The sequence below is a fragment of the Stegostoma tigrinum genome, chromosome 18, assembly GCF_030684315.1.
Source record: "Stegostoma tigrinum isolate sSteTig4 chromosome 18, sSteTig4.hap1, whole genome shotgun sequence".
NCBI classification, from domain to species: domain Eukaryota; kingdom Metazoa; phylum Chordata; class Chondrichthyes; order Orectolobiformes; family Stegostomatidae; genus Stegostoma; species Stegostoma tigrinum.
In genome coordinates, this window is record NC_081371.1 from 10,077,786 (window position 1) to 10,102,385 (window position 24,600).

The 24,600-nt window shown below is 41.9% G+C and overlaps 1 protein-coding gene across 8 annotated transcripts in view; it reads right to left on the reverse strand.

The window, feature by feature from the left end:
- Positions 1-24,600, reverse strand: part of yaf2 (YY1 associated factor 2) — a 176,957-nt gene that overhangs the window by 133,165 nt on the left and 19,192 nt on the right. For 3 of the 8 annotated variants that reach the window (XM_048548887.2, XM_048548882.2, XM_048548885.2), the window contains one exon: positions 5,978-6,019. The exons of 3 other annotated variants lie outside the window; for them this stretch is intronic. In XM_048548887.2, the coding sequence (XP_048404844.1) occupies positions 5,978-6,019 (42 nt within the window). Of the gene's footprint in view, positions 1-5,977; positions 6,020-14,869; positions 14,902-19,541; positions 19,593-24,600 lie in introns of all 8 variants that reach the window. 2 more of the 8 variants (XM_059652318.1, XM_048548889.2) reach the window with 2 other exon arrangements.

Consider the following 24,600-nt stretch of genomic DNA (forward strand, 5'->3'; position numbering starts at 1 on the left):
ACCTTCAGCAACTGGTGCACACCCAGGGACACCCAGATCCCACTGCACACTCCCCTCTCCCAATTTATAGCCATTCAAACAGTAATTTGCCTTCTTGTTTTTGCTTCCAAAGTGATTAACTCAACAATTATCCAAATTACACTAAATCTGCCATGGACTTGCCCCCTGACCCAATCTGTCCAAACCATGCTGAAGATTTCTGCATCCTCATCACAGTTCACCCTCCCAATCAACTTGGTATAATCTGCAAACATGCAGACGTTACATTTTGTTTCCTTATCCAAATCATTAATAGAGATATTGTGAACAGCTGGAGTCTCAGCACCGATCCCTGTGGCACCCCATTAGTTACTGCCTGCCAATTTGAATGCTGGAGGTGGGAAGGATTCAAATTTTTAAAAAAAACTTTCATATAATTTAAAAGGCTGGAACTAAACAACTGGCCCAATACTATCTGTAGAGAGAAATATCAGTTAAATGTTCCATGCACACAGCTACAAAAATCTCCACCAATAATGCAAACATATATCCAAAGTGTAAGACAGCACACAATATATTGACTGATACTTATTCCTAACAAATCTGCCTTTTCTTTTCAAAATTCTCTGTCTTTAGTGAATATTACAACCATCTGTAGTTTGTACTGTTTCAATACAGAGTTTGGTAAAAATAAAAAGTCACAATTTAACATTCAGATGAATAATCTCAATTTAAGAATCATTCATTCTTGGATTATGGGCACCATTGTCAAGTTTGACATTTAACGACTCAAACCCAATACAGTTGAATGACTTGCTGGGCCACATCAGAGGACAGTTAGGTATCAACTAAACTGACGGAGGGGCTAAATTGTCAGCCAGAAAACACAACATATTCCATTCATTAAAAATCCAATTGACTCTATAGAACAATCCAACAGCTTCATGTTCACTTTTACTAGTACTGCCTTCTATCCTAAATAACAGGTAAGTTGGAGGTAACACAGCTTGTCTTTTATACTTGAAGGACAGCAAACTGGACAAGTTAAATTGCTATCCCTTTTTTAAAAAAAACACACAGGCAATCTCAATTTAGCAACAGACTGTCTTAGCAGCTGCATGTGGAATTTGAACACTGAGAAAACTGTGTTATAATGATGCATGAAAAACTGACAAAAACCACTTGAAGACTCAACATTGTCTAAACTCTGCAGAACATTTTTTAAATGAATATTGACTGATTAGAAAGCCCAAGATAACTGTCACTCTGATGATAAACAATACCTTAGTCATTCGATAATATGGCAATGGAAAATGATCAGTGCTATTTAGAACATAAAACCTAAGCAGGAGTAAGCTATCTGGCACAAAAACAAGTTGCTGGAAAAGCTCAGCAGATCTGGCAGCATCTACGGAGGAGAAAACAGAGTTAACGTTTTGGTTCCAGTGACCCTTCCTCAGAATGATGATGGCTGGGAAAACGTCAGTTTATATGCAGAAAATAGGGAGGCGCGTGGGGTAGGGAGTAAACGGTAGGATAGAGCCCAAAGAGATAGAAAGACAGTTGGACAGACAAAGGAGTTGCTAACGATCAGGCTGGGAGGGTGAATAGTTATTAATGGGGACTGTTAGTGACTAACAACAGTGGGTGTATAGTGGCAGGCTATGTGGTAACAAGGCTAGTGTGTGGGGTGGGGGACTGGGACACAGAAGAGTTTAGGCCCTAAAATTATTGAACTCAATATACTCAACAGTCCAGAGGGCTGTCAGGTTCCCAAGCAGAAAATGAGTTGTTGTTGCTCCAGCTCACGCTGGGCTTCACTGGAGCACTGGAGCAAGCCGGAGACAGAGATGTTGGCCAGGGAGCAAGGTGGTGCAACAGGTAGTTCAGGGTCTTTTTTATGAGCAGAACGTAGATGTTCTGTGAAGCGGTCGCCAAGTCGATGCTTCGTTTCCCCAATGTACAGACCACATTGTGAGCAGCGGATGCAGTAAATTAGAATCTTGGAAGTGCAGGTGAAGTGTTGTTTCACCTGGAAGGTATGTTTGGGCCCTTGGATACTGGGGAGGGAGGAAGTAAATGCACAAGTGTTGCACCTTCGCCGGTTACAGGGGAAGGTATTGGGGGTAAAGGAAGTATGGACTCAGGTGTCCCAGAGGGAACGGTCCCTACGGAAGGTAGACAAGGGAGGAGAGGGGAAAATGTATCTGGTGGTGGCATCTAGCTGGAGGTGGCGGCAATGGCGTCTGATGATCTTCTGGATGTGGATGCTGGTGGGATGACAGGAGAGGATAAGGAGAACCCTATTGCTGTTGCAGGAGGGAAGAGAAGGGGTGAGGGCGTAAGTGCAGGAGATGGTTTGGACCAACTTGAGAGTCCTGTCAACAACGGAGCTGGGGAATCCTCAATTGAGGAAGAACGTGGACATTTTGGAGGCTCCCTTGTCGAAGTTGGCCTCATCTGAACATATGCAAAGGAGACGGCGGAACTGAGAGAATGGGATGGGAGACCTTACAGGAAGGGGGGTGTGAGAATGTATAGTCCAGGTAGCTGTGGGAGTCGGTGGGTTTGTAATGGATATTAGTGGCTAGTCAATCCCCAGAAATGGAAACAGAAATGTCGAGGAAGGGAAGGGAAGAGTCAGAGATAGACCAGGTGAAAGTGAGGGCAGGGTGAAAATAGGAGGCAAAATTGTTGAAGTTTTCCAATTCTCGATGAGTGAGGGAAGCAGCATCGACGATATCATCGGTGTATCAGAGAAAGAGTTGTGGGTGGGGGCTGGAATAGGACTGGAACAAGGAATGTTCCATGTACCCCACGAAGAGACAGGCATAACTCGGGCCCATGCAGGTACCCATGGCAACACAGCTTACCTGAAGAAAATGAGAGGAGTTGAAAGAGAAGTTGTTGAGGGGGAGGACAAGCTCGGCCAAGTGGAGGAGGGCGGGAATGGTTCAGGTCTTTGCTCCAGGAAGAAGCGGAGAGCCCTAAGACCATCCTGGTGGGGAATGGATGTGTGAAGGGATTGCACATCCATGGTAAAGAGGTGGTGGCTGGAGCCAGTCAACTGGAAGCTTTGAAACCAGCGTAAGGCGTCAGATGGATCATGGATGTATGTGGGTAGGGATTGGATGGGGGGGGGGGGGGGTGATTGAGTCAAGTTAGGAACAGATGAGTTCTGTGGGGCACGAGCAGGCTGAAACAATGGGTTTACCTGGAAAGTCCTGTTTGTGGATTTTCAGCAAGAAGTAGAAGTGAGCTGTGCGGGGTTGAGGGACTATTAGCTTGAAAGCAGATGGAGGGAGATTACCAGATGAAATGAGATCCATAACAGTCGTGGATACAATGGCCTGATGTGCCATGGTGGGGTCATTGTCTAGACAAAGTAGGAGGGTGTATCGAGAGCTGGCACTCCGCCTCTGCAAGGTAGAGGTCAGTATGCCAGATAACAACAGCACCACCCTGCCAGACTACTCAGACCCCTTGGCATCAGGGTAGCCCACAAACCCACCAACACACTAAAACAGCAGCTAATGAACTTAAAAGACCCTATACAGATAACAAATAAAACGAACGTCATCTACAAAATACCTTGCAAGAACTGTGACAAACACTACATTGGACAAACTGGCAGGAAGCTAGCCACCAGGATACATGAACATCAACTAGCCACAAAACGACATGACCCACTATCACTCGTATCCTTACATACAGATAAGGAAGGACACCACTTTGATTGGGACAACACATCCATCCTAGGACAAGCCAAACAGAGACATGCACGAGAATTCCTAGAAGCATGGCATTCCATCAACAAACACATTGACTTGGAGCCAATCTACCATCCCCTGAGAAAAAGAACAGGAAATGACATCACCAACCCAAGGAAACCTAACCAGATAAAGAGAAAGCGGGACACAACACCAGCGCTTCGTCGGAGGCTCACTGATGATGTTACCTGGAATGGTGACGAAACGTCTGAAAACTAACCTTCCAGCTCAGCGAGCAAACTCACATCCAGAACCTCAACCTGAGCTACAAATCTTCTCAAAACTCACTAGCACCACCCTTATTGGCAGGCTTGATGACAAAGTTAGGGTTAGATCTGACTGCACAGAGTGCAGTCAGTTCAGAGGAAGATCGGTTGGATTTGTTGAGAGGGGCAGTGAAATTGAGGCGACTAATGTCACCTCATCAGTTCTCAATGAAAAGATCGGGCGCAGGTAAAAGTCCGAAGGGAGGGGTCCAGATGGTGGAAGAATGGAGTTGGGCAAAGAGGTCTGAGAGTTGGGGACAGGACTCTTATCCAAAGAAATGTAGGCCATCTGGCCCCTCGAACCTGCCCCGCAATTTAATAAGATCATGGCTGATCTTGGAGTCAGCTCCACTTGCCTGCCCACTCACCATAACCCTTAATTCCTTTACGGTTCAAAAATTTATCCACCCTCACCTTAAAAACATTCAGTGAAGCAGCTTCAACCGCTTCACTGGGCAAAGAATTCCACAGATTCACAATCCTATGGGTGAAGAAGTTCCTCCTGACCTTGTTCCTACATCTGCTTCCCTTTGTTTTGAGGCGATGCCCTCTAGTCCTAGTTTCACCTGCTAGCGGAAACAACCTCCCTGCCGCCACCTTATCTATTCCGTTCATAATCTTCTATGTTTCTACAAGATCTCCCCCTGCGTGATAAAATGGCTGCTGATGATAAACATGACAGCCCAAGTGATGGTGACTAACACAGCTCTTAGCTTCCAGATATTTTAAATCAAATTCAAATTCTCAGGCTGCCTTGGTATAATCTTAAAACTCACATTTGACGAATCATTAGTCCACCTCTGCATTATGAGTTCAGTAACATGAACACTGCACAGAGCCTGTAAATTAAGTGCTAGCTTTTCTTGCATTATCTTACTATCATGCTAACTCCACGATGGACCTTGATGACCAATTTAGAAAGGTTAAAAGCTCTTCTGCTAAAAATAATTGCCTAGAGACTATGTCGATTACCTTTCCATTAATAAATTTTACAAAGCCCAGTAGCATTAAGAATGTGAAGTAAAATAGAAGTCCAAAGTTCTGATGTAGATTTGTAGTTAAACATAATTCTTACATTCTAAGCAACAAATTCTCCCATTCATCTCCCACTCTCACTGCCCACATTCACAGAAACACAGGCTGTCACGAGGTGAAAAAGATGAATTGAAAAGCAGAATTAAACAGAAAGGTGTTGAAGCTATTTCTTTTTTAATATTTAAAGAAGTTGATAGCCAGCAAAAAGAGCTATTAATCTACTTAAAGATGCAGTGGTCATTGATGTTTCCCTGTACCAAATCATAGAACACACTCAGCCTAATTATTTTTAATTACATTTACCAAAGTCAGCAGTAATTGTTGAAAAAAACTTGAATGTCAATTTAACTTAAGACGAGTTTTTAATTTAATCATAAATGTTAAACATTTTTCAGCTTCACAGTGAAAATGGTTTAATTATGTACCATACAATATCACCGCGGCTGTAATGAACTGCAACAAGCTGACACCACTTATAATGTTTCTTAGTGGTTAAGTAAATGCAGCTAAGCGAATTGAATTTTTGCCAAGTTAGTAAGTTAAGATGATAAGTTGATAATCATGATTCAAATTATATACATTCCAAACAAAGTCCTGCATTAAATGCAGAGCATGTAAGAAATGAAATGAGCAATTGTGGGTAAACTGACACAATCGTACAGTACTTCTGGACTTGTGCAACAATGGCTTAACTCATTTGTGTGCAATATTGGCCCTGTGAAGGCCTTCATGTAGAATTAATCAAAAGTTACATTACTTTAAATAGGAATCTGATTGAACTTCTTGTTCGAAAGCAAAAAGGCATCATTTTTAGAATCAAGACACATCCAACTAACCAATTAATGTAAATAAAGCCAGTTAATGGCAAGAAAAGGTCCAAGATATGTGGATTAAGTTGGATCAAAGAGATCCTTTACTATGACTTACCTCTGGCATCCTGATTGTTTTGCTATCCCACCATAGCACGGTCTGCAGCAACAAAATAAGAATAGAAAGGAAACACATATATGCAGTATGTTAAAGCAGAAAAGGACAGGAGAGGAAAAGCATGCATTAGGAAAAATACAAACAGAGAAATGAAAAGTTCTCCACAAGAGCAGGTGGAACTAGAATTGATAGCATAAGACATTGTTGCACCTGGTACACCAGTTAAGGATTGCAGGAAGCATACTTCTGACATCAGTTGACCATCATGGGTATTAAGCAGAAGTAAAGCATTTGGTCAAAGTTAGAATGAAAAAATTATCAACTGCATTGATGCATCTACTGCCCTGTTCCAGACATGTCCTCTTCGAGCAAATAAAGACAGAAACATTTCGCAAGAGAACAACCACAGTCAGGCTGCAGATTCAAATCAGGACTAATAATTCCAAGTGGCCAAAACAATAAGCAAATTAAGGTAATTTCAATGTAACTTTCAAATTTATTTTAAAATGGCCACATACTTCAGTAAATTTTGTCAACCATTGACAATGACAGTAATGCTTTTCCTTCTTGAAAGATGATAGAATTTGAGCTTTCACATCTGAGAGCTTAGCTTCAGTACACGAAGTAATGGCGAATGTAAAATATAAACAGATAATTTCCGAAATTCTCAGAAGGTCAGGTAGCATCAGTGCAGACAAATCAGTTAATATTTCAGGTCTGCGATCTTTATTCGAATCAGGTGAAGGTCCAAAAATCGGAAATATTTATCCAAAGTTTCTCTCTACCAATTCTGCCACAGCACCTGAGAATTTCCCATTTTCTGTTTTTATTTATTTCCAGCATTCATAATACTTTGCTTTTTTTAAAAAAGAAAAGCAGTGACAAAATAATGGTTGCTAAAGGCGTTTCTTAAACTTATATATACACTGGAAGCAATTCAGATGAAACATCTAGTCAATTTAACAGAATAGCGGTGAACTGCATGAGATGCTACTGCAATCGTGCCGCAATTAATTGTATTCTATCCTCCGGAATAAGGCCAATCTCACATTCATTATGTATTCTCCATTTTTTTTCTCTTTCTCTCAAAGACAGCAACTCATACTTGCACTGTGTTCCATAGAACCCAACCACTTTCCAAGGCTTCATTCAAGAACCATCCATTAGGTACAAAGTCAGACTCGCATGGTTACCAACCTACATCCCCGACCAGAGTCATGAAATAAATTATGCCTACTATCACTATCACAGATATCAGTGTACTTAGCACTGGATGGTAACTTTGTTTTATAAAGCTTTGGCAGTCGTATCTTCAGTATTTTATAACAACTGTCTTATTTAGATTATGAGGAACATACAACCACCACAAAATGATGATACTATCTGACTGTAACAGCAAAACTATGTTCTACCTTTCAATTAACTGATGTGGCAAGACAATTGAAGTTGTCAAGAATTTTAAAAAATTAAGAACTAGTAATACTGTGGTTTATGAAACTCCAAATCATTCAAACAGATCTCCTCCCTCCCCTGAGCCAACACCGCTCAGCAGTCATAAATCACCATAAAAATCTTTGTTCCAGCCTAAAAAGATTTGAGAGCAAATGAGGCACAAAGATTAAATTGCAACTTTCCCAGCAACAAGCCATGCTTATTCAAACCTTCATCACATCTCAGTGGTTAATATTGTTGCCTCACAGAGCCAGGGACTTGGGTGACTGTCTGTGTGAACGTTCCAAATTTCTCCCATGTCTGCGTGGGTTTCCTCCAGGTGCTTCACTGTCCTTAAAAAGCAGGTTGCGTGGATTGGCCCTTCTAAACTACCTGTGGTGTTCAGCGATGTGCATTAGCCATGGCTAAGCAGATTAGCCATAAGAAATGCAAGGTTACAGGCACGGGGTGGGGTGTCCTTCAGAGGTTCAGTGTGGACATGATGGGCTGAATGGCCTGCTTCCATAAGGTCGGGTTTCAATGATTCAAATCATACTTGTCCCAAGATTGATTAAGTTATAAAATACGAGCCCTGTATTCTTCATGGAACAAATTCAAATCTTTATACTTTTCTAAAAAAACTTCCTCCAGTCTCACTTCACCACATCTCTCCACTATTCTGTTCACTCTTGCGCCTCTTTCTAACCCCTAAGCCCTTCTGAATCTGTGCTTTGGTGCCCTTTGTTCTCTTACTAATAGCACAGCCTTAACTTACCTCAGTCCTACATTCTGAAACTCCCCTCATAAACCTTCTGGCTGTTTCCTTTGACCAGACCATGCGCAGACTGAGGTCGCATGCTGGGGCTATGTGGTAATCCCAAAGCAGCATAAACCTCAGAATTTGTTTGGATGTTGAAAATTCAAATTGTGTTTAGAAGCCTCCAAAGAAGTCCCCAACTCAGGAGTTAGACATGGAGGCTTCAGAATATTCTGACTGACGTAGCTTGCAAACGTTAGAGGAATTAAAACCGTGAGAATTATTAAGCTGCCCTTTTGGATGGGAAAAACCACCAAAACCCGAACCACAGCTACCACCACTACCCATCGGCCTCCACAACAGGATATGCAGCCCACCAACCTGACCATATGTATATACCAGACTCTTCCCTCATCCCCAGGCCTGACACTTCCTTCTCCCCACTAGACATGATGACTCCAGACTTCAGCAATCATCTAACTCAGATTTGATCGCCTTCTTTCTGACCCAACATCCTCTTACTTCTCACAAACCAAAACCACTTGATACACCTCTTGGCCATTACATTGGGTGTGGGGCAAGACCCCATACCCAAAGCTGGATTGACCCCAATGTGAGCCACATATCCTCCACAACACATGTGATCTACTCTCTCACCCACCTGGTATCCCTTCATATCCCTATTGCTCCCCAACTTGTGCCCTTAACCCTCTCCATCACACCCCATCTGGTACCCTATCCACTAACTAACTTACACACTTAGGCACTGGTGGAAAAAAAGACACATTTTGTAGAAACTTTTTGGCTTGTGCTCATCAGGACATTTCATAAGAAAACAAATTCTTAAGGAAAGCAAGCATTATTACTGAATGAGTAAAGTACAGATTAGTAAAAGGCATTAACACGAAGAATCCACATTAATGCTGTTTGATAGTTAACAGATAGGGTTTGCTAAATTTTCAAAAAATTATGGCACTGATAAAGCCATTCTGTCTATCATATCTGCACTGGCTCTGATATCTAGTGCCAATCTCCTGCTTTTTCCCCTATTCTGGCACACCAGTATGATCCAGAAATCATCCCTGTCCTCATGAATGCCTCAACTGAACCCGCCTCCACCACAATTCCAGGCATTGCCTTCTATACTCTAACTACTGGTTGTGTAAGAGTTTTTTTCTCACCTTTTTTGGTTTGCACATCACTAAGTCTATAATCAAGACATGTGGCCAAGGCAATGCCCTAAGATATCAACCAGCAATAGCTGTTTTGTTGACTTGAAACAGGCACACTGTTCTTTCTGCAAAGTGCAGGGCCTTGCATATAAATACATTTGACTTCCAGTTTGCACAAGAGTGTTACGCCTAAATTGTTCGCCAGCTCAACTCCTCACACATCTAGAATTATCCAGCAAATGTTCTCTGTTACAGCGGGGATAGCTAAATGAAACAAACTCTCTGATACTCGCTTTATAAGCAACAAGTAACAATTTATTTATCTAACAGTTAACAAATTAGCAGAACTACTAACGAATCAAATCATTCCTGGTTAACTACTAATTACTACCAAATAAAACAAAATTCTAATAGCATGCTGTTCCAACAGATACAAGGCCCACTCATAGAAATCTAAATTAATTTAAAAATTATAAATTATCTTTCAAAATTACAGCCAAGATAAGTCTTCCAGAATGTTATTTGCCTTCTCTGCAGTTTTTCATTCAGGAAAGCTTTTCTCTGTTGAATTCCTGTGTCAGCAATATTAGCTAAGAGTGTAATAGTAGCTTTATATAGATGATGCTTACTCTGGGATTTGAGAGGTTTCTGAGAGGGCTGATGATTTTCTCTTGGTTTAAGAGTTGATGGCTGTTGACGGTTGTTCTCTTAACCGATGGGGCAGTTTACTCCCACACCGATTTTCAAATGCCCTCTTCTTTTATACCCTTGATGGCTTATTAATTTCTTACAATAGGATTGGTCTGAGATTATCAACATCATCAGATTTAAACTTAATTTTGGCTTTGGTGTCTAGGGTCTGATTTAAATTAATTGGCTAAATTCAAAAACCTGTTCTCTTGGTAAAAATGCTGCTGTTTTGTCTGCCATCAGCATAGCCTTTTGATAATGTTTCAATTTCAAGAACGCTGTGCATCTGCTGCTGCCTGCAGACAATTTTTTAAAAATCTCCAAGCCTAAACAAAAACACACCATTTAAAAGGGATCATGCACTCTTCCCCCACTTAACATTTTACAAACAAATCCTAATGTCCTGCCTTCCAATCCACAAGTACTGCACCAGCTTCGCAACACTATCCAATTGTAAAGTTACACTTAATAATGTGTTGCGAATTTTACAAATGCAGTCTAGTTGTGGTTGGCCAGTAACTATGACAATGTTTGATACAATTCACCAGTCTTTGCAGCTTGCATTGTAGCTGTGTGAAAAAGCCAGCTTCATCAATTATTACAATACTTCACTCATCCTGGGTAATCCAAAATAATCTAGGTAATCCAAAATAATCTCCCACCAAGAGTGACCATCTTATTGCCTTCCATGAGTTTAGGTTAAGGTATCCCCAAAGTTTTGATTAACAAGTGAAGCTAGCTATTTCATGCTGTGACCAACACTATTTTCTTTGGTGGCAGACTTCCGAAGTCCACGCGAGGCAAATATTCCAAAAAAAAATTGGGAAGCGAATGCATTCGCTTTCTAGCCAGCACATTCAGAACATTTGAGTGGCTGCACAGTTGCACAGCCTAAAGATGATACTGGCTGCTACAGTGTAGTAACATGGGTGGTATTTGCTATCAACAAGAATGCTGCCATCAAGCCAAAAAGACATTTTGTCTATCACACAAGTGAGTAAGATGGTGAATTTCAGTGTCAATGGGATGTCAGGTATGTAGGCTGTATGCCCTAAAGACAGCAGGTTGTATCAAACAACATATCCCTTTGACTGCTTGCAAGATATGACCACAGACTACTAGCACTTGCTCGTACAACTTGGAACAGTGTCTAACATTAGATGTAATTCTATAATTGGACAATATTTGCTGGATAATCCTGAATGAGCATGAAATTTGCATGTGAAAGCTACATATATTACAACGCCTGGCCCTGTTCTTTTCAGACAGAAAGAACACGTACTAGCATTTCAACTATGTTACACGAACAAAATGGAGAATAGTCATTTGCTGGATCTGTTCACAAGGCCCTATTCCTTGTAGACAAATAATAAACGCCTCAAGAAGACAGCATTCACTGGCTTATTTCTCAGGGCAATGCCCTGACCAGAGTAAATTTAACAGAGCCTCAAATCTTAACTGTCAATCAGCATTAGTGAATGCATTCTCCGTGGCAATATTTCTACCATTCAGATTCCACTTGACAACCAATCAGCTCTTTCCTCTAATGCATTACAAATGCTGGTTTTCCTTGAGAATTTGTATTCTTGGAAAATGTCCTGACAATTGCAAGACAAAATGCTTTGAAAAACTGCAAGTTTTTCTGCAATACTCAAATTCTGCAGTCAAAGAAGAATATTTCTATACTTCTCTCAGTGGCTGCAGAAGTTTTCTTGTGAACTTTAAAGCTTGAACTGTAGTAGGAATGACCATGATAAAGGCAAAAGGTTTCAACACCGATTCACTTTACGGCTGGCTGCATAGGTTCCTGGCCTGGAGGAGGCTGCCACGGCAGTGGATTTTTTAAAAAAGATCTGATCTTTTCTAATCCTGTTTCTAATCCTGAACAGTACATCTGGAGTTTTATCTCTAAATGTTTGTCTTACAATTCCATATTGCTGACATGTCATCTCCTATTATGCCAACCTAATGTTCAATGCCGGTAACATTTTCACTGTCAAATGAAATATGACTTTTCTTTCTACATTGGAGTTACTATACAAGTGAAACTCAATATTGTTGATGGCCCAGCACATTTATCCAATTAATAACTTACACAAACTAAATAGACAGGGCCCATTATCAATTTGAGCGTCAGTTAGCTCAGTTGGCTGGGTGGCTAGTTTGAGATGCCAACAGCATGGGTTCAATTAGAGCACTAACTGAGGCTACCATGAACTTTTATCTTCACTTGAGGCACGGTGACCTTCAGGTTAAACCACCAACAGTCATCTTTCGCTAATGAGACAGTAGTCCTATGGTTGATGAGGACTACGGCAACTTGACCTTTTTCTTAAAATTTGTCAGTCTACATTTTATGTTGAGATAGATGATCTCCGGCAATTTCCTAGAACCTGGGTAACAATCTCCACCAGATGTGTAATTGACTGTAAAGATCAATTAATAATATCACACTCTTGTATAATCGTTCATCCAGTTACAGAATAGTTTGATTTTCAGACATAGATCACATAAGTAATAGCCTTTTCAATTATATACCAAAGGGAAACTGAAACATGTAGAGATAGTAAGATAGATAGATAATGTTCTGAAGAAGGGTCCCAATCAACAACTTTCCTGCTCTGTTCCTCCAGCTCCACATTGTGAAACATGCAGAAATGGGTTTTTCAGCAATGAGAAAAGAGGGAATAAAATAAGTGGAAATATTTCACAAGCAGTGAACTCTATTGGAAAACAAACCAGTATTCTGGTTAAAAAGCTGTCTATTGCTGGGTATGTTATCTTGATGAAGAATAAGCTTACAAATAAATGGCCTAGATCAAAATACATAGTTATTATGCACTTCAGTCCTCAAATGGAAAACCAAAAAGATACAAAGAAAATGGTGTTTGGAGGGTGGTGCACAAATTTGTGTATAAGAACACAACACAGAAATAATTAAGAATACAAAAACACATTGCCAAGATTGACAGAATAAAAAGTTCTACTTGCTAAGTAAATTTAGCTCAGTTCCAACGACTAGTAAAGTCCCAGATCCAATCCATGCTAATATTGAGTTGGCTGATCTTACCTGAAATGATAATGGACTAAATATAGCCTCAATGCTGACAGCTCGGAAGAACAAAGATCAGCTAACATGCCTGCTCTTCATGGTTATCAGAAAATACACAGCTGCATTAAAAGAGGATAGCTTTGATTGTAATTTCCCCACTACTGCAATAAGATAATCTGTCAACATTTAGTGTTAAGACATACATATGAATAATAGTCAGTTGATTCAGAAATCACAAAAACCATATCCCAGGATCTTTGCCTGTATCTCACTCTTCCTCTGCACCATCCTTGGAGCAGAATTTTTCGCTGTTCTGGCCCTTTGAAATGTTGGGAAATGTTGAAAAGCAGAACAAATTGGCAGGAAAACAGATAACAAACTAGCAAATGTCACAAGAAGAGCCATCAAGATGTACTTGAACTGTTGAGTCTACTGACAACTTTTTAAAAGTATGCTGCCCTTTCTCCTCGACTTCCTGGGCACCACATTCTTTCTTTAACCAGGTAAGATTATCCATTATCTCTTTGTTATTTAACAGCCTTTGTTTATTCTACACTAGAGAGGGGAGAAAGCATTGAGTTTGCTTCATGCACCATCAACCTCATGGAAAAGACAAAGATGGGCTGGGAACAGCGACATAGCATTCAAACTCAATCCGTACCTAAGAGCAACACTAATATTCATTTCTAAATTGAAGAACTATGAAACAGGTAAGACAATATTGGTTTTAATGAACTTAAAATTTTTAAGTTAAAAACATTTTGGTTCAATTTTACATTAAATTTGACCATCCATAAATATTTGCCTTGATCATAACCAAGAAAGTTGGAATGAGCATAAACTAAATATTACAGTAAGGAAAATTCTTCTGAACATGGCATTAATATGCAACATTCAAAGTAAATGAAAAAGCCCAAGGAATAAAAGTGAAGCCATTTGGCCATCACAGAACCCCAAAGAAGCATTTCAGGCAACGTGCAATCCAGTATCAACAACAATAATTTGCATTCAACACAGTAAAATGCCCCTAAGCATTTCACAAGAGCATGATCAAATAAAATTTGACACCAAGGAACTTAAGGAGGTTTGATGACAGAGGACCAAAAACTCGGTCAAAACGATAGGTTTTAAGTATCATCTTAAAAGTACAGTAGTTGATCAGGGAGTAAATTCAAGGAAAGAAAGTATAAGAGGCCAGAACTGGAAAATAGATTTCTAAGGGTTGTGACACTAGAAGACATTACAGAAACAGACAGGAGAGACAATGGAGGCACTTTAACATTGGGGTGAAAATCTTCCAAGTGTATATATATTGCACAAATCATTTCCTCAACAACTTCTGCATATTCAACCCATGAGCATTAAAAACATCTGTTGGCTTAGAAGGCAAAAGGACAAGATTGAAGAGTTCAGAAATGGAGGCTCATCAATTTTATGGATGAGATTTTTCTTCTGCAGAACTTTATTTCAGGTTGCCAAATGTGTTTCGTAGTTGCCGCTTGTACGGGTTCAGTCGAAGAAAGAAGCATATTGTGCACTTTTTTCCTTATTTGGATATAAATAATGAACATCAGCTACAAATAGAAATGAACTCTCTCACCTTACCATCGTGGCTTTAAACAAATGCTTTCACACCCCACATTAAGTGTCACTTAGGTCTCTCTGAATGATCTTAGTTGCTAATTTGTCATGAATTGTAATAGTGCTGTGAACTCATAGCCATGAACATTCAGACTCAGATAATCTTATTCACTTTGAATGTTATAGCGAGAAAAAAAAGATACTTGTACCTCATCATTGTCAGCTGGATTTTAACATGGATCTGCATGAGAAAGAGAACAGCTGAGAGACAACATGCACATAATCAACCCCACCCCCACCCCCACCTCTGTGAAAACCTATTTTAAATGCAGCAGTATCCCACATTCATCACTTGACCAGTCCTCTGTAAGGCAAGGGTATAACCAATGAGTGTTACTGGAAGCAATAAAGTTAAAATAACCAATGCCCCATTTACTAATATTCCTTTCTTTATAGGTCGGATTTTGTATTGTGATTAATTCAGTAGCGCAGTACCAGTTGTCTTTACATGGAGTTTATTTTGGAGGAATTCTTCAAACTAGTAAAATTTGCTTCTGATTTTCAATTAATGCATTAAGTGGAAAATAAAAACCACACAAAATTTTACCACAGGCTTTTAAAGGAGAACCAAGTAGTATTTACAAAGACAGCCTCTGGCAACATCTGCTCAAATTGGTTTAGTAGTTATCTATATGTGAAATCTAAGGTCAAAGCTGTAATTACTGCAGACAGTATAACTAAAATGTTTAATGTCATATGAATTAAGTATTAAACCAGAGTTTTCAATGAAAATGAAGCAATTACTGTATAAAACAGGCTTAATCAAATTGTCATCTTATTCAGCAAGGAGAAATTTTAAAACTCCAAGTGCAAAATTAAACAGTACACAAACAAAGCAGCTGTAATAGGATTGTTGTCCTGTTAGCTTTTCCACTGGCACACTGATTCATGTTGTAACATAAATATATTCAAACCAATTATAAAAAGTCTTGACTGTTGTTTTGCTGGCCTGACCATCTTCAACCTACCTCATCCCTCAGATTCAAATAGGGCACCTACACATGGAAGTTATAACGTAGACAAGTATTGTAACAGCAAATCACTGTCTCAGAAAATTCAGTCTTCTGATATTGCCTCAGCAGCAACTTTATGGCTAAGAGTTGGTGTTATTAATAACTGGATTAGACGAGTCTACTTTTAAAGAAGAACCATTAGGTAAATATCATCCAATTCCAAATGTTGGCTGCAATCTGCAATATTTCATGAATATTCATTGGAAAAAATGCACCAAGCTGATAATACACTTTAATAGATCGACTGATATGCTGCAGTTACATAACCTGTAACATGTTTAGATAATATATATTAAAATCTGCTCATGGGGACTTTAGATCTTCACAACTAACAGCTGAGAAGCTAAAATTAAAACCATTCTAATTTTTTACAGTAAAAAGGCAAAAAAAATATTGTTAAGCATTAGCAAAACTGTGCAAAATACAAGTGTTTATTAAAACTTTTACAATTATAAGCATCTTTCCTTTCTAATAGTGGTTTAGAATTAATCTTTAAAAAGGCATCACAGCAATGCAACCTCAATACTTAATCTACAATTTTTAGATGCTGACAACTAACACATTTGGCCTTGGACTGCAGTACAACCTAATTTATACCACATTTCTTTCAGGTCCTAACACCACATTTATAACAAATCATTACAATTTCAACAGTTCAGGCTGACATCATCAGTAACTCGCAGGTACATGCACACTGGCCTCAACCGTAATAAACCATATTTAATATTGAATACATTATTAAATTTACTACAGTTTAAATCAGAGATTGTCATCACACAAAATCCTACACTTCAAATGGAATCAAAATGAGCCAGACCAGGAAATTATGAAGAAAAATCTGTGGGTCACAACTTGCCCTCTACTAAATCTCAATTCAAATTCCTAACCACACTGTCATTATTTTACTTAATTTTCTCTCTAAGTTAAGAGATGTCAGCATTATAGTAGAAGACTTCCACTTTGGCACCTAGTGCCAGTATCAGCAACTCCAAGTCAAGCACAGCTCAGCTGGATGTTTGATAGATTCAATGTACCAAGATATAGCAAAAGTATTGTTTCACATGGTAATCATAAGATCATATGTCACTTCAGTACATCAGGGTAATAGAACAAATGCAGGATATTGTGTTACAACTACAGAGAGAAGGTATAGAGAAAGATCAACTTTGATACATGACAGGTCTGTTGATAACTCTGATAACAGTGGTGAAGAAGCTCTTCTTGAATCTGTTGGTACTTGTTTTCAAACTGTTATAGCTTCAACTCAATGGATGAGGGTGGAAGAGTGTATAGCCAGGGTGAGCAGGCTTTTTGATTACGTTGGCTGCTTTCCCCGAAACAATGGAGAGTATAAACCGAGCCAACGGAAGAAAGGCTAGTTTCCCTGACGGACTGGGCTGTATTCACAACTCTAATTTCTTGTGGTCTTGGACAGAGCAGTTGCCATACTCAGGCCAAGCACAAAAGCTGACATTGCGGTTCTAGACCCTTCATCAGAGAGGTCAGAGAGTAGGAGGATGGGTCCGGGTGGGATATTCTTCAGAGGGCTGGTGCAGACTTGAAGGATCGAATGGTCTCTTTCTGCACTGCAGGGATTCTATGTCTCCACCAAATACATTAAAGACCTAGTTACGCAGCTTTGTGGGACACCAGTGCTGAGGTTTATTGTGATATTGTGACCTAACCTTACAGGGTCTGCGGGTCAGCAAGTCGAGGATCCAGAGTCCTAGGTCTCGGAGCTTGATATCACTTAGTGTTGACTTCTATCTTAAAGCATCGAAAGATGACAGGTTCCATTTCCCATGCTCAGGACTGATTGAGAGTGGGGGATACTTTTAATTTTAAATTCAAAGGTTAAACAGTCAATGTCTCTTGTCAGAGACCAAATTGATAGCACCAGTTTAACATTATTTCCACAACTTAAAATTACTTAGAAGTCCCTTAGATCAGTAATAGTGTAGAAAGGGCATTATTCCTGTGTTAATTCAAACAAACATCTCAGACTGAAGAGCAAAACCTATTTCTTCTCAAGCCAAATTTTACATCAAAATACATTTCTGTGATAAACCCTTAATCTAACATTGAGGATGGGGATGGCAGAGTCAACGAACCAGCTGTTAACCAAATGAAATATGGAACAGAATTACAAAGTTAGCAAAATAAAGCAAAAATCACCAGTCTTTAACACAGATGCATTGGAACATAGTAGACATTCATCCCCTCCCTCTGTTCTGCCATCCACTTAGATCATGTCTTACCTGTGCCTCAACCCAATTTATGTGCCTGGGGTCTATAACCCTTGCCAAACCCAAGAGTCAAACAGCACAGAAAGAGACCCTTTTGTCTGACCAGTCTGTGCTGACAATAATCCCAAACTAAACTAGTCCCACCTGCTCCAACTTGGCCCACATCCCTCCAAACATTACTCGATCATATACTTATCTACTACCAATGTAGTTAACTCAGCCACATTCGGGGCATTTAAACAGTCCTTGGATAAGCATATGGATGATGGCAGGATAGTGTTGGGGAACGGGCTTACATTAGTTCACAGGTCGGCGCAACATTGAGGGCCGAAGGGCCTGTTCGGCACTGTATTGTTCTATGTTCTAAATGTCTTTTAAATACTATAACTGTACCCACATACACCCCTTCCTCTGCACTCCACGCATGAACCACTGCAAAAAAAAAATGCCCCTCATTTTTAAAAATCTTTCTCCTCTCGTTAAAAATATGCCCCCTAGTTTTGAAATAACCTACCGCAGACAAAAGACATCTGCCATTCACCTGATCAACTCCCCTCTTGATTTTATACACCTCTGTAAAGGCTACCCCTCAACCTCTTACATTTGAGTGAACAAAGTCCCAGCTTATCCTACCTCTCTTTATAACTCACACTCCATTCCCAGCAACATCGTGGTAAATCTCTTTGAACCCACTCCAGTTTAATAATATCCTTCCTAAAACAGGACAACCAGAACTGGACACAGTACTCCAGAAGAGGTCTCACCAAAGTCCTGTGCAACCTCAACATGGCTTCCCAACTCCTACATTCAAAAGGACTGAGCAATGAAGGCAAGTATGCTAAATGCCTTCTTAACAATCCTGTTATTATGTGAAGCAAACTCCAAAGAATTATATACTTGAGCCCTTGGGTGTTTCTGTTCTACAACACTAACCAAGGCCCTAATTTTAATTGTCTAAGTTCTGTCCTTATTTGTTTTCCCAAAATACAAAATCTTGCATTTATCCACATTAAACTCAATCTGCTAGTCTTCACCTCACTGACCCAACTGATCAAGATCTCTTTGTAATCTTAAATAGCCTTCCTCATTGTCCGCAATACCACTAATTTTTGCATGATCTGCAAGCTTACCAACCATGCTTTCTATATTCTCAATCACATTATTTATATAAACGATAAAGAAAAATGGACCCAGCACCGGTCCTAGTGGATCCGCTTGTCACAGGCCCACAGTCTGAAAAACACCCCTCCATCACCACACCGTCTCCTGCCATTTATCCAGTTTTGTATCCAATTGGTAAAGTCCCCCGAATCCCATGTGATCTAACTTTACTAATCAGTCTACCATGTGGAACCGTGTCAGAATCTTTGCTAAAGTCCAAGTAACCAATGTCTACCGTGCTGCCCTCAATCTTCTTGGTTACTTCTTTAAAAAAAACTCAATCACGGGTTTGCGCGACACAATTTCTCTCACACAAAAACATGCTGACTATCCCTGATCATTCCTTGCCTCTCCAAATGCATAAAGACCGTATCTTTCAGAATCACTTCTAAACAACTTACCCACCAAAGTCAGGCTCACAGATCTGAGTTCACAGGCTTCTTCTCACATCCCTTCTTAAACAAAGGCACAAAATTAGTGACTTTCTGGTCATCCAGCACCTCATCCGTAGTTACAGATGACATAAATATTTTTGCAAGTAGCCCTGCAATTTCCTCCCTAACTTCCCACTACATCCTAGGATACACTAGATCAGGTCCTGAGGATTTATCCACCTTCATATTTTTTTAAGACTTCCAGCACTTCCTCTTCTGTAACGTGAACTGTTTTCAAAACATCAATATTTATTTCCCCAAGTTCTCTAGCCTCCATTTCTTTCACCACAGTAAAAACTGACACAAAACATTCATTTAATACAACTCCCACCTCCTGCAGTTCAATGCAAAGGCAACGTCATTGATCTTTAGGGGGGCCTATTCTCTCTCTAGCTGCTTTTTTGCTCTTAATGTACTTGTAGAATCTCTTTGGATTTGCCTTAGCCTTGGCATCTCATATCCTTTCTTTTTCTTCCTGATCTCCCTTTTAAGAATGCTCCTACCCTCTTTATACTGATCAACAGATTCATTTGAACCCAGTTATCTATATCTCATATGATTCTTCTTTATTCTTGATTAGAACCTCAATGTCTTTAATTATGCATTGTTCTGTAATCCTACCAGCTTTATCACTCTAACAGAAACATAATGAATCTGAGATAATGGGAACTGCAGATGCTGGAGAATTCCAAGATAATAAAATGTGAGGCTGGATGAACACAGCAGGCCAAGCAGCATCTCAGGAGCACAAAAGCTGACGTTTCGGGCCTAGACCCTTCATCAGAGAGGGGGATGGGGAGAGGGAACTGGAATAAATAGGGAGAGAGGGGGAGGCGGACCGAAGATGGAGAGTAAAGAAGATAGGTGGACAGAGTGTAGGTGGGGAGGTAGGGAGGGGATAGGTCAGTCCAGGGAAGACGGACAGGTCAAGGAGGTGGGATGAGGTTAGTAGGTAGCTGGGGGTGCGGCTTGGGGTGGGAGGAAGGGATGGGTGAGAGGAAGAACCGGTTAGGGAGGCAGAGACAGGTTGGACTGGTTTTGGGATGCAGTGGGTGGGGGGGAAGAACTGGGCTGGTTGTGTGGTGCAGTGGGGGGGAGGGGACGAACTGGGCTGGTTTAGGGATGCAGTAGGAGAAGGGGAGATTTTGAAACTGGTGAAGTCCACATTGATACCATATGGCTGCAGGGTTCCCAGGCGGAATATGAGTTGCTGTTCCTGCAACTTTCGGGTGGCATCATTGTGGCACTGCAGGAGGCTCATGATGGACATGTCCTCTAGAGAATGGGAGGGGGAGTGGAAATGGTTTGCGACTGGGAGGTGCAGTTGTTTGTTGCGGACTGAGCGGAGGTGTTCTGCAAAGCGGTCCCCAAGCCTCCGCTTGGTTTCCCCAATGTAGAGGAAGCCGCACCGGGTACAGTGGATGCAGTATACCACATTGGCAGATGTGCAGGTGAACCTCTGCTTAATGTGGAATGTCATCTTGGGGCCTGGGATGGGGGTGAGGGAGGAGGTGTGGGGACAAGTGTAGCATTTCCTGCGGTTGCAGGGGAAGGTGCCGGGTGTGGTGGGGTTGGAGGGCAGTGTGGAGCGAACAAGGGAGTCACGGAGAGAGTGGTCTCTCCGGAAAGCTGACAGGGGAGGGGATGGAAAAATGTCTTGGGTGGTGGGGTCGGATTGTAAATGGCGGAAGTGTCGGAGGATAATGCCTTGTATCCGGAGGTTGGTAGGGTGGTGTGTGAGAACGAGGGGGATCCTCTTGGGGCGGTTGTGGCGGGGCGAGGGGTGAGGGATGTGTTGCGGGAAATGCGGGAGACGCGGTCAAGGGCGTTCTCGATCACTGTGGGGGGAAAGTTGCGGTCCTTGAAGAACTTGGACATCTGGGATGTGCGGGAGTGGAATGTCTTATCGTGGGAGCAGATGCGGCGGAGGCAGAGGAATTGGGAATAGGGGATGGAATTTTTGCAGGAGGGTGGGTGGGAGGAGGTGTATTCCAGGTAGCTGTGGGAGTCGGTGGGCTTGAAATGGGCATCAGTTACAAGCTGGTTGCCTGAGATGGAGACTGAGAGGTCCAGGAAGGTGAGGGATGTGCTGGAGATGGCCCAGGTGAACTGAAGGTTGGGGTGGAAGGTGTTGGTGATGTGGATGAACTGTTTGAGCTCCTCTGGGGAGCAAGAGGCGGCGCCGATACAGTCATCAATGTACCGGAGGAAGAGGTGGGGTTTGGGGCCTGTGTAGGTGCGGAAGAGGGACTGTTCCACGTAACCTACAAAGAGGCAGGCATAGCTGGGGCCCATGCGGGTGCCCATGGCCATTCCGCATGGAGATGGCCTCAAGGCCCTCCGCTTCTTCCTGTCCCGCAGGCCCGACCAGTCCCCCTCCACCGACACTCTCATCCGCCTAGCTGAACTCGTCCTCACACTCAACAACTTCTCTTTTGACTCCTCCCACTTCCTACAGACTAAGGGGGTGGCCATGGGCACCCGCATGGGCCCCAGCTATGCCTGCCTCTTTGTAGGTTACGTGGAACAGTCCCTCTTCCGCACCTACACAGGCCCCAAACCCCACCTCTTCCTCCGGTACATTGATGACTGTATCGGCGCCGCCTCTTGCTCCCCAGAGGAGCTCAAACAGTTCATCCACTTCACCAACACCTTCCACCCCAACCTTCAGTTCACCTGGGCCATCTCCAGCACATCCCTCACCTTCCTGGACCTCTCAGTCTCCATCTCAGGCAACCAGCTTGTAACTGATGTCCATTTCAAGCCCACCGACTCCCACAGCTACCTGGAATACACCTCCTCCCACCCACCGTCCTGCAAAAATTCCATCCCCTATTCCCAATTCCTCTGCCTCCGCCGCATCTGCTCTCACGATAAGACATTCCACTCCCGCACATCCCAGATGTCCAAGTTCTTCAAGGACCGCAACTTTCCCCCCACAGTGATCGAGAACGCCCTTGACCGCGTCTCCCGTATTTCCCGCAACACATCCCTCACATCCCGCCCCCGCCACAACCGCCCCAAGAGGATCCCCCTCGTTCTCACACACCACCCTACCAACCTCCGGATACAAGGCATTATCCTCCGACACTTCCGCCATTTACAATCCGACCCCACCACCCAAGACATTTTTCCATCCCCTCCCCTGTCAGCTTTCCGGAGAGACCACTCTCTCCGTGACTCCCTTGTTCGCTCCACACTGCCCTCCAACCCCACCACACCCGGCACCTTCCCCTGCAACCGCAGGAAATGCTACACTTGTCCCCACACCTCCTCCCTCACCCCCATCCCAGGCCCCAAGATGACATTCCACATTAAGCAGAGGTTCACCTGCACATCTGCCAATGTGGTATACTGCATCCACTGTACCCGGTGCGGCTTCCTCTACATTGGGGAAACCAAGCGGAGGCTTGGGGACCGCTTTGCAGAACACCTCCGCTCAGTCCGCAACAAACAACTGCACCTCCCAGTCGCAAACCATTTCCACTCCCCCTCCCATTCTCTAGAGGACATGTCCATCATGGGCCTCCTGCAGTGCCACAATGATGCCACCCGAAGGTTGCAGGAACAGCAACTCATATTCCGCCTGGGAACCCTGCAGCCATATGGTATCAATGTGGACTTCACCAGTTTCAAAATCTCCCCTTCTCCTACTGCATCCCTAAACCAGCCCAGTTCGTCCCCTCCCCCCACTGCACCACACAACCAGCCCAGCTCTTCCCCCCCCACCCACTGCATCCCAAAACCAGTCCAACCTGTCTCTGCCTCCCTAACCGGTTCTTCCTCTCACCCATCCCTTCCTCCTACCCCAAGCCGCACCCCCAGCTACCTACTAACCTCAACCCACCTCCTTGACCTGTCCGTCTTCCCTGGACTGACCTATCCCCTCCCTACCTCCCCACCTACACTCTCTCCACCTATCTTCTTTACTCTCCATCTTCGGTCCGCCTCCCCCTCTCTCCCTATTTATTCCAGTTCTCTCTCCCCATCCCCCTCTCTGATGGAGGGTCTAGGCCCGAAACGTCAGCTTTTGTGCTCCTGAGATGCTGCTTGGCCTGCTGTGTTCATCCAGCCTCACATTTTATTAACATAATGAATCTGAACTCTCTTATCACACTTTTAAATCCTCCCAATTATCAGTCATCCTTTTACCTGAGAACAGTCTACTCCAATCAATTTTTGAAAGTTCTTGTCTCCTTCCATTAAAATTTGCCTTACTCAAATTAAAAGCTTTAATTTTTAGGACAGGCTTATTCTTTTCCATAAATATTATAAAACAAGTAGACTATTATCACTGGACCCAAAGTCTTTCCTTACTATTACTTCAGTCACTTGCCTGGTCTCATTACCCAAGACGTCAGGTTTTGCTCCATTTTTAGTAGAAACATGTATATATTGACAATGAAAATTTTCTTGATGACATTTAACAAATTGTTCACCATCCAAACCTTTAACACTATGGTAATCCCAGTCAATGTGTGGAAAATTAAAATTCCCAACTTTACAACCTTATTATTCTTACAAATATCTGAGATCTCTCTACATATTTGTTCCTCAATTTTACTTTGACTATGGGGGTCTATGGTACAATTCCATCAAGGTATTCATTCCTTTTTTATTCTAATTTCAACCCATACATTCTCACTGGATGATTTTTCAGAAATATCTTCGAGTTACAGCAGTAATGTTTTCCTTCATCAAAAACGCCACTTCCCCTCTTTTGCCTCTCTTTCTATCCTTCCTGCAGCATCTGAAATGAGGAACTTTGAACTGCCAGTCATGTCCATTCCTCAGCCAAGTTTCTGTAATAGCTACAATGTCCCAACTCCATGTTCCCAAACATGAACTGAGTACGTGGGCCATATCTGTTAGAAGCCTTGCATTGAAATAAATATACACAGTGCAATTCTTCAGACTTGTATCGTTCTTTGATTTGCTCTTGTATGTTTTTCCAATTAATTTTCTAATTAACATGTTCTTTTCATATTCAAAGCCATCCTCATCTATCTTACTCAACAAAATTCCA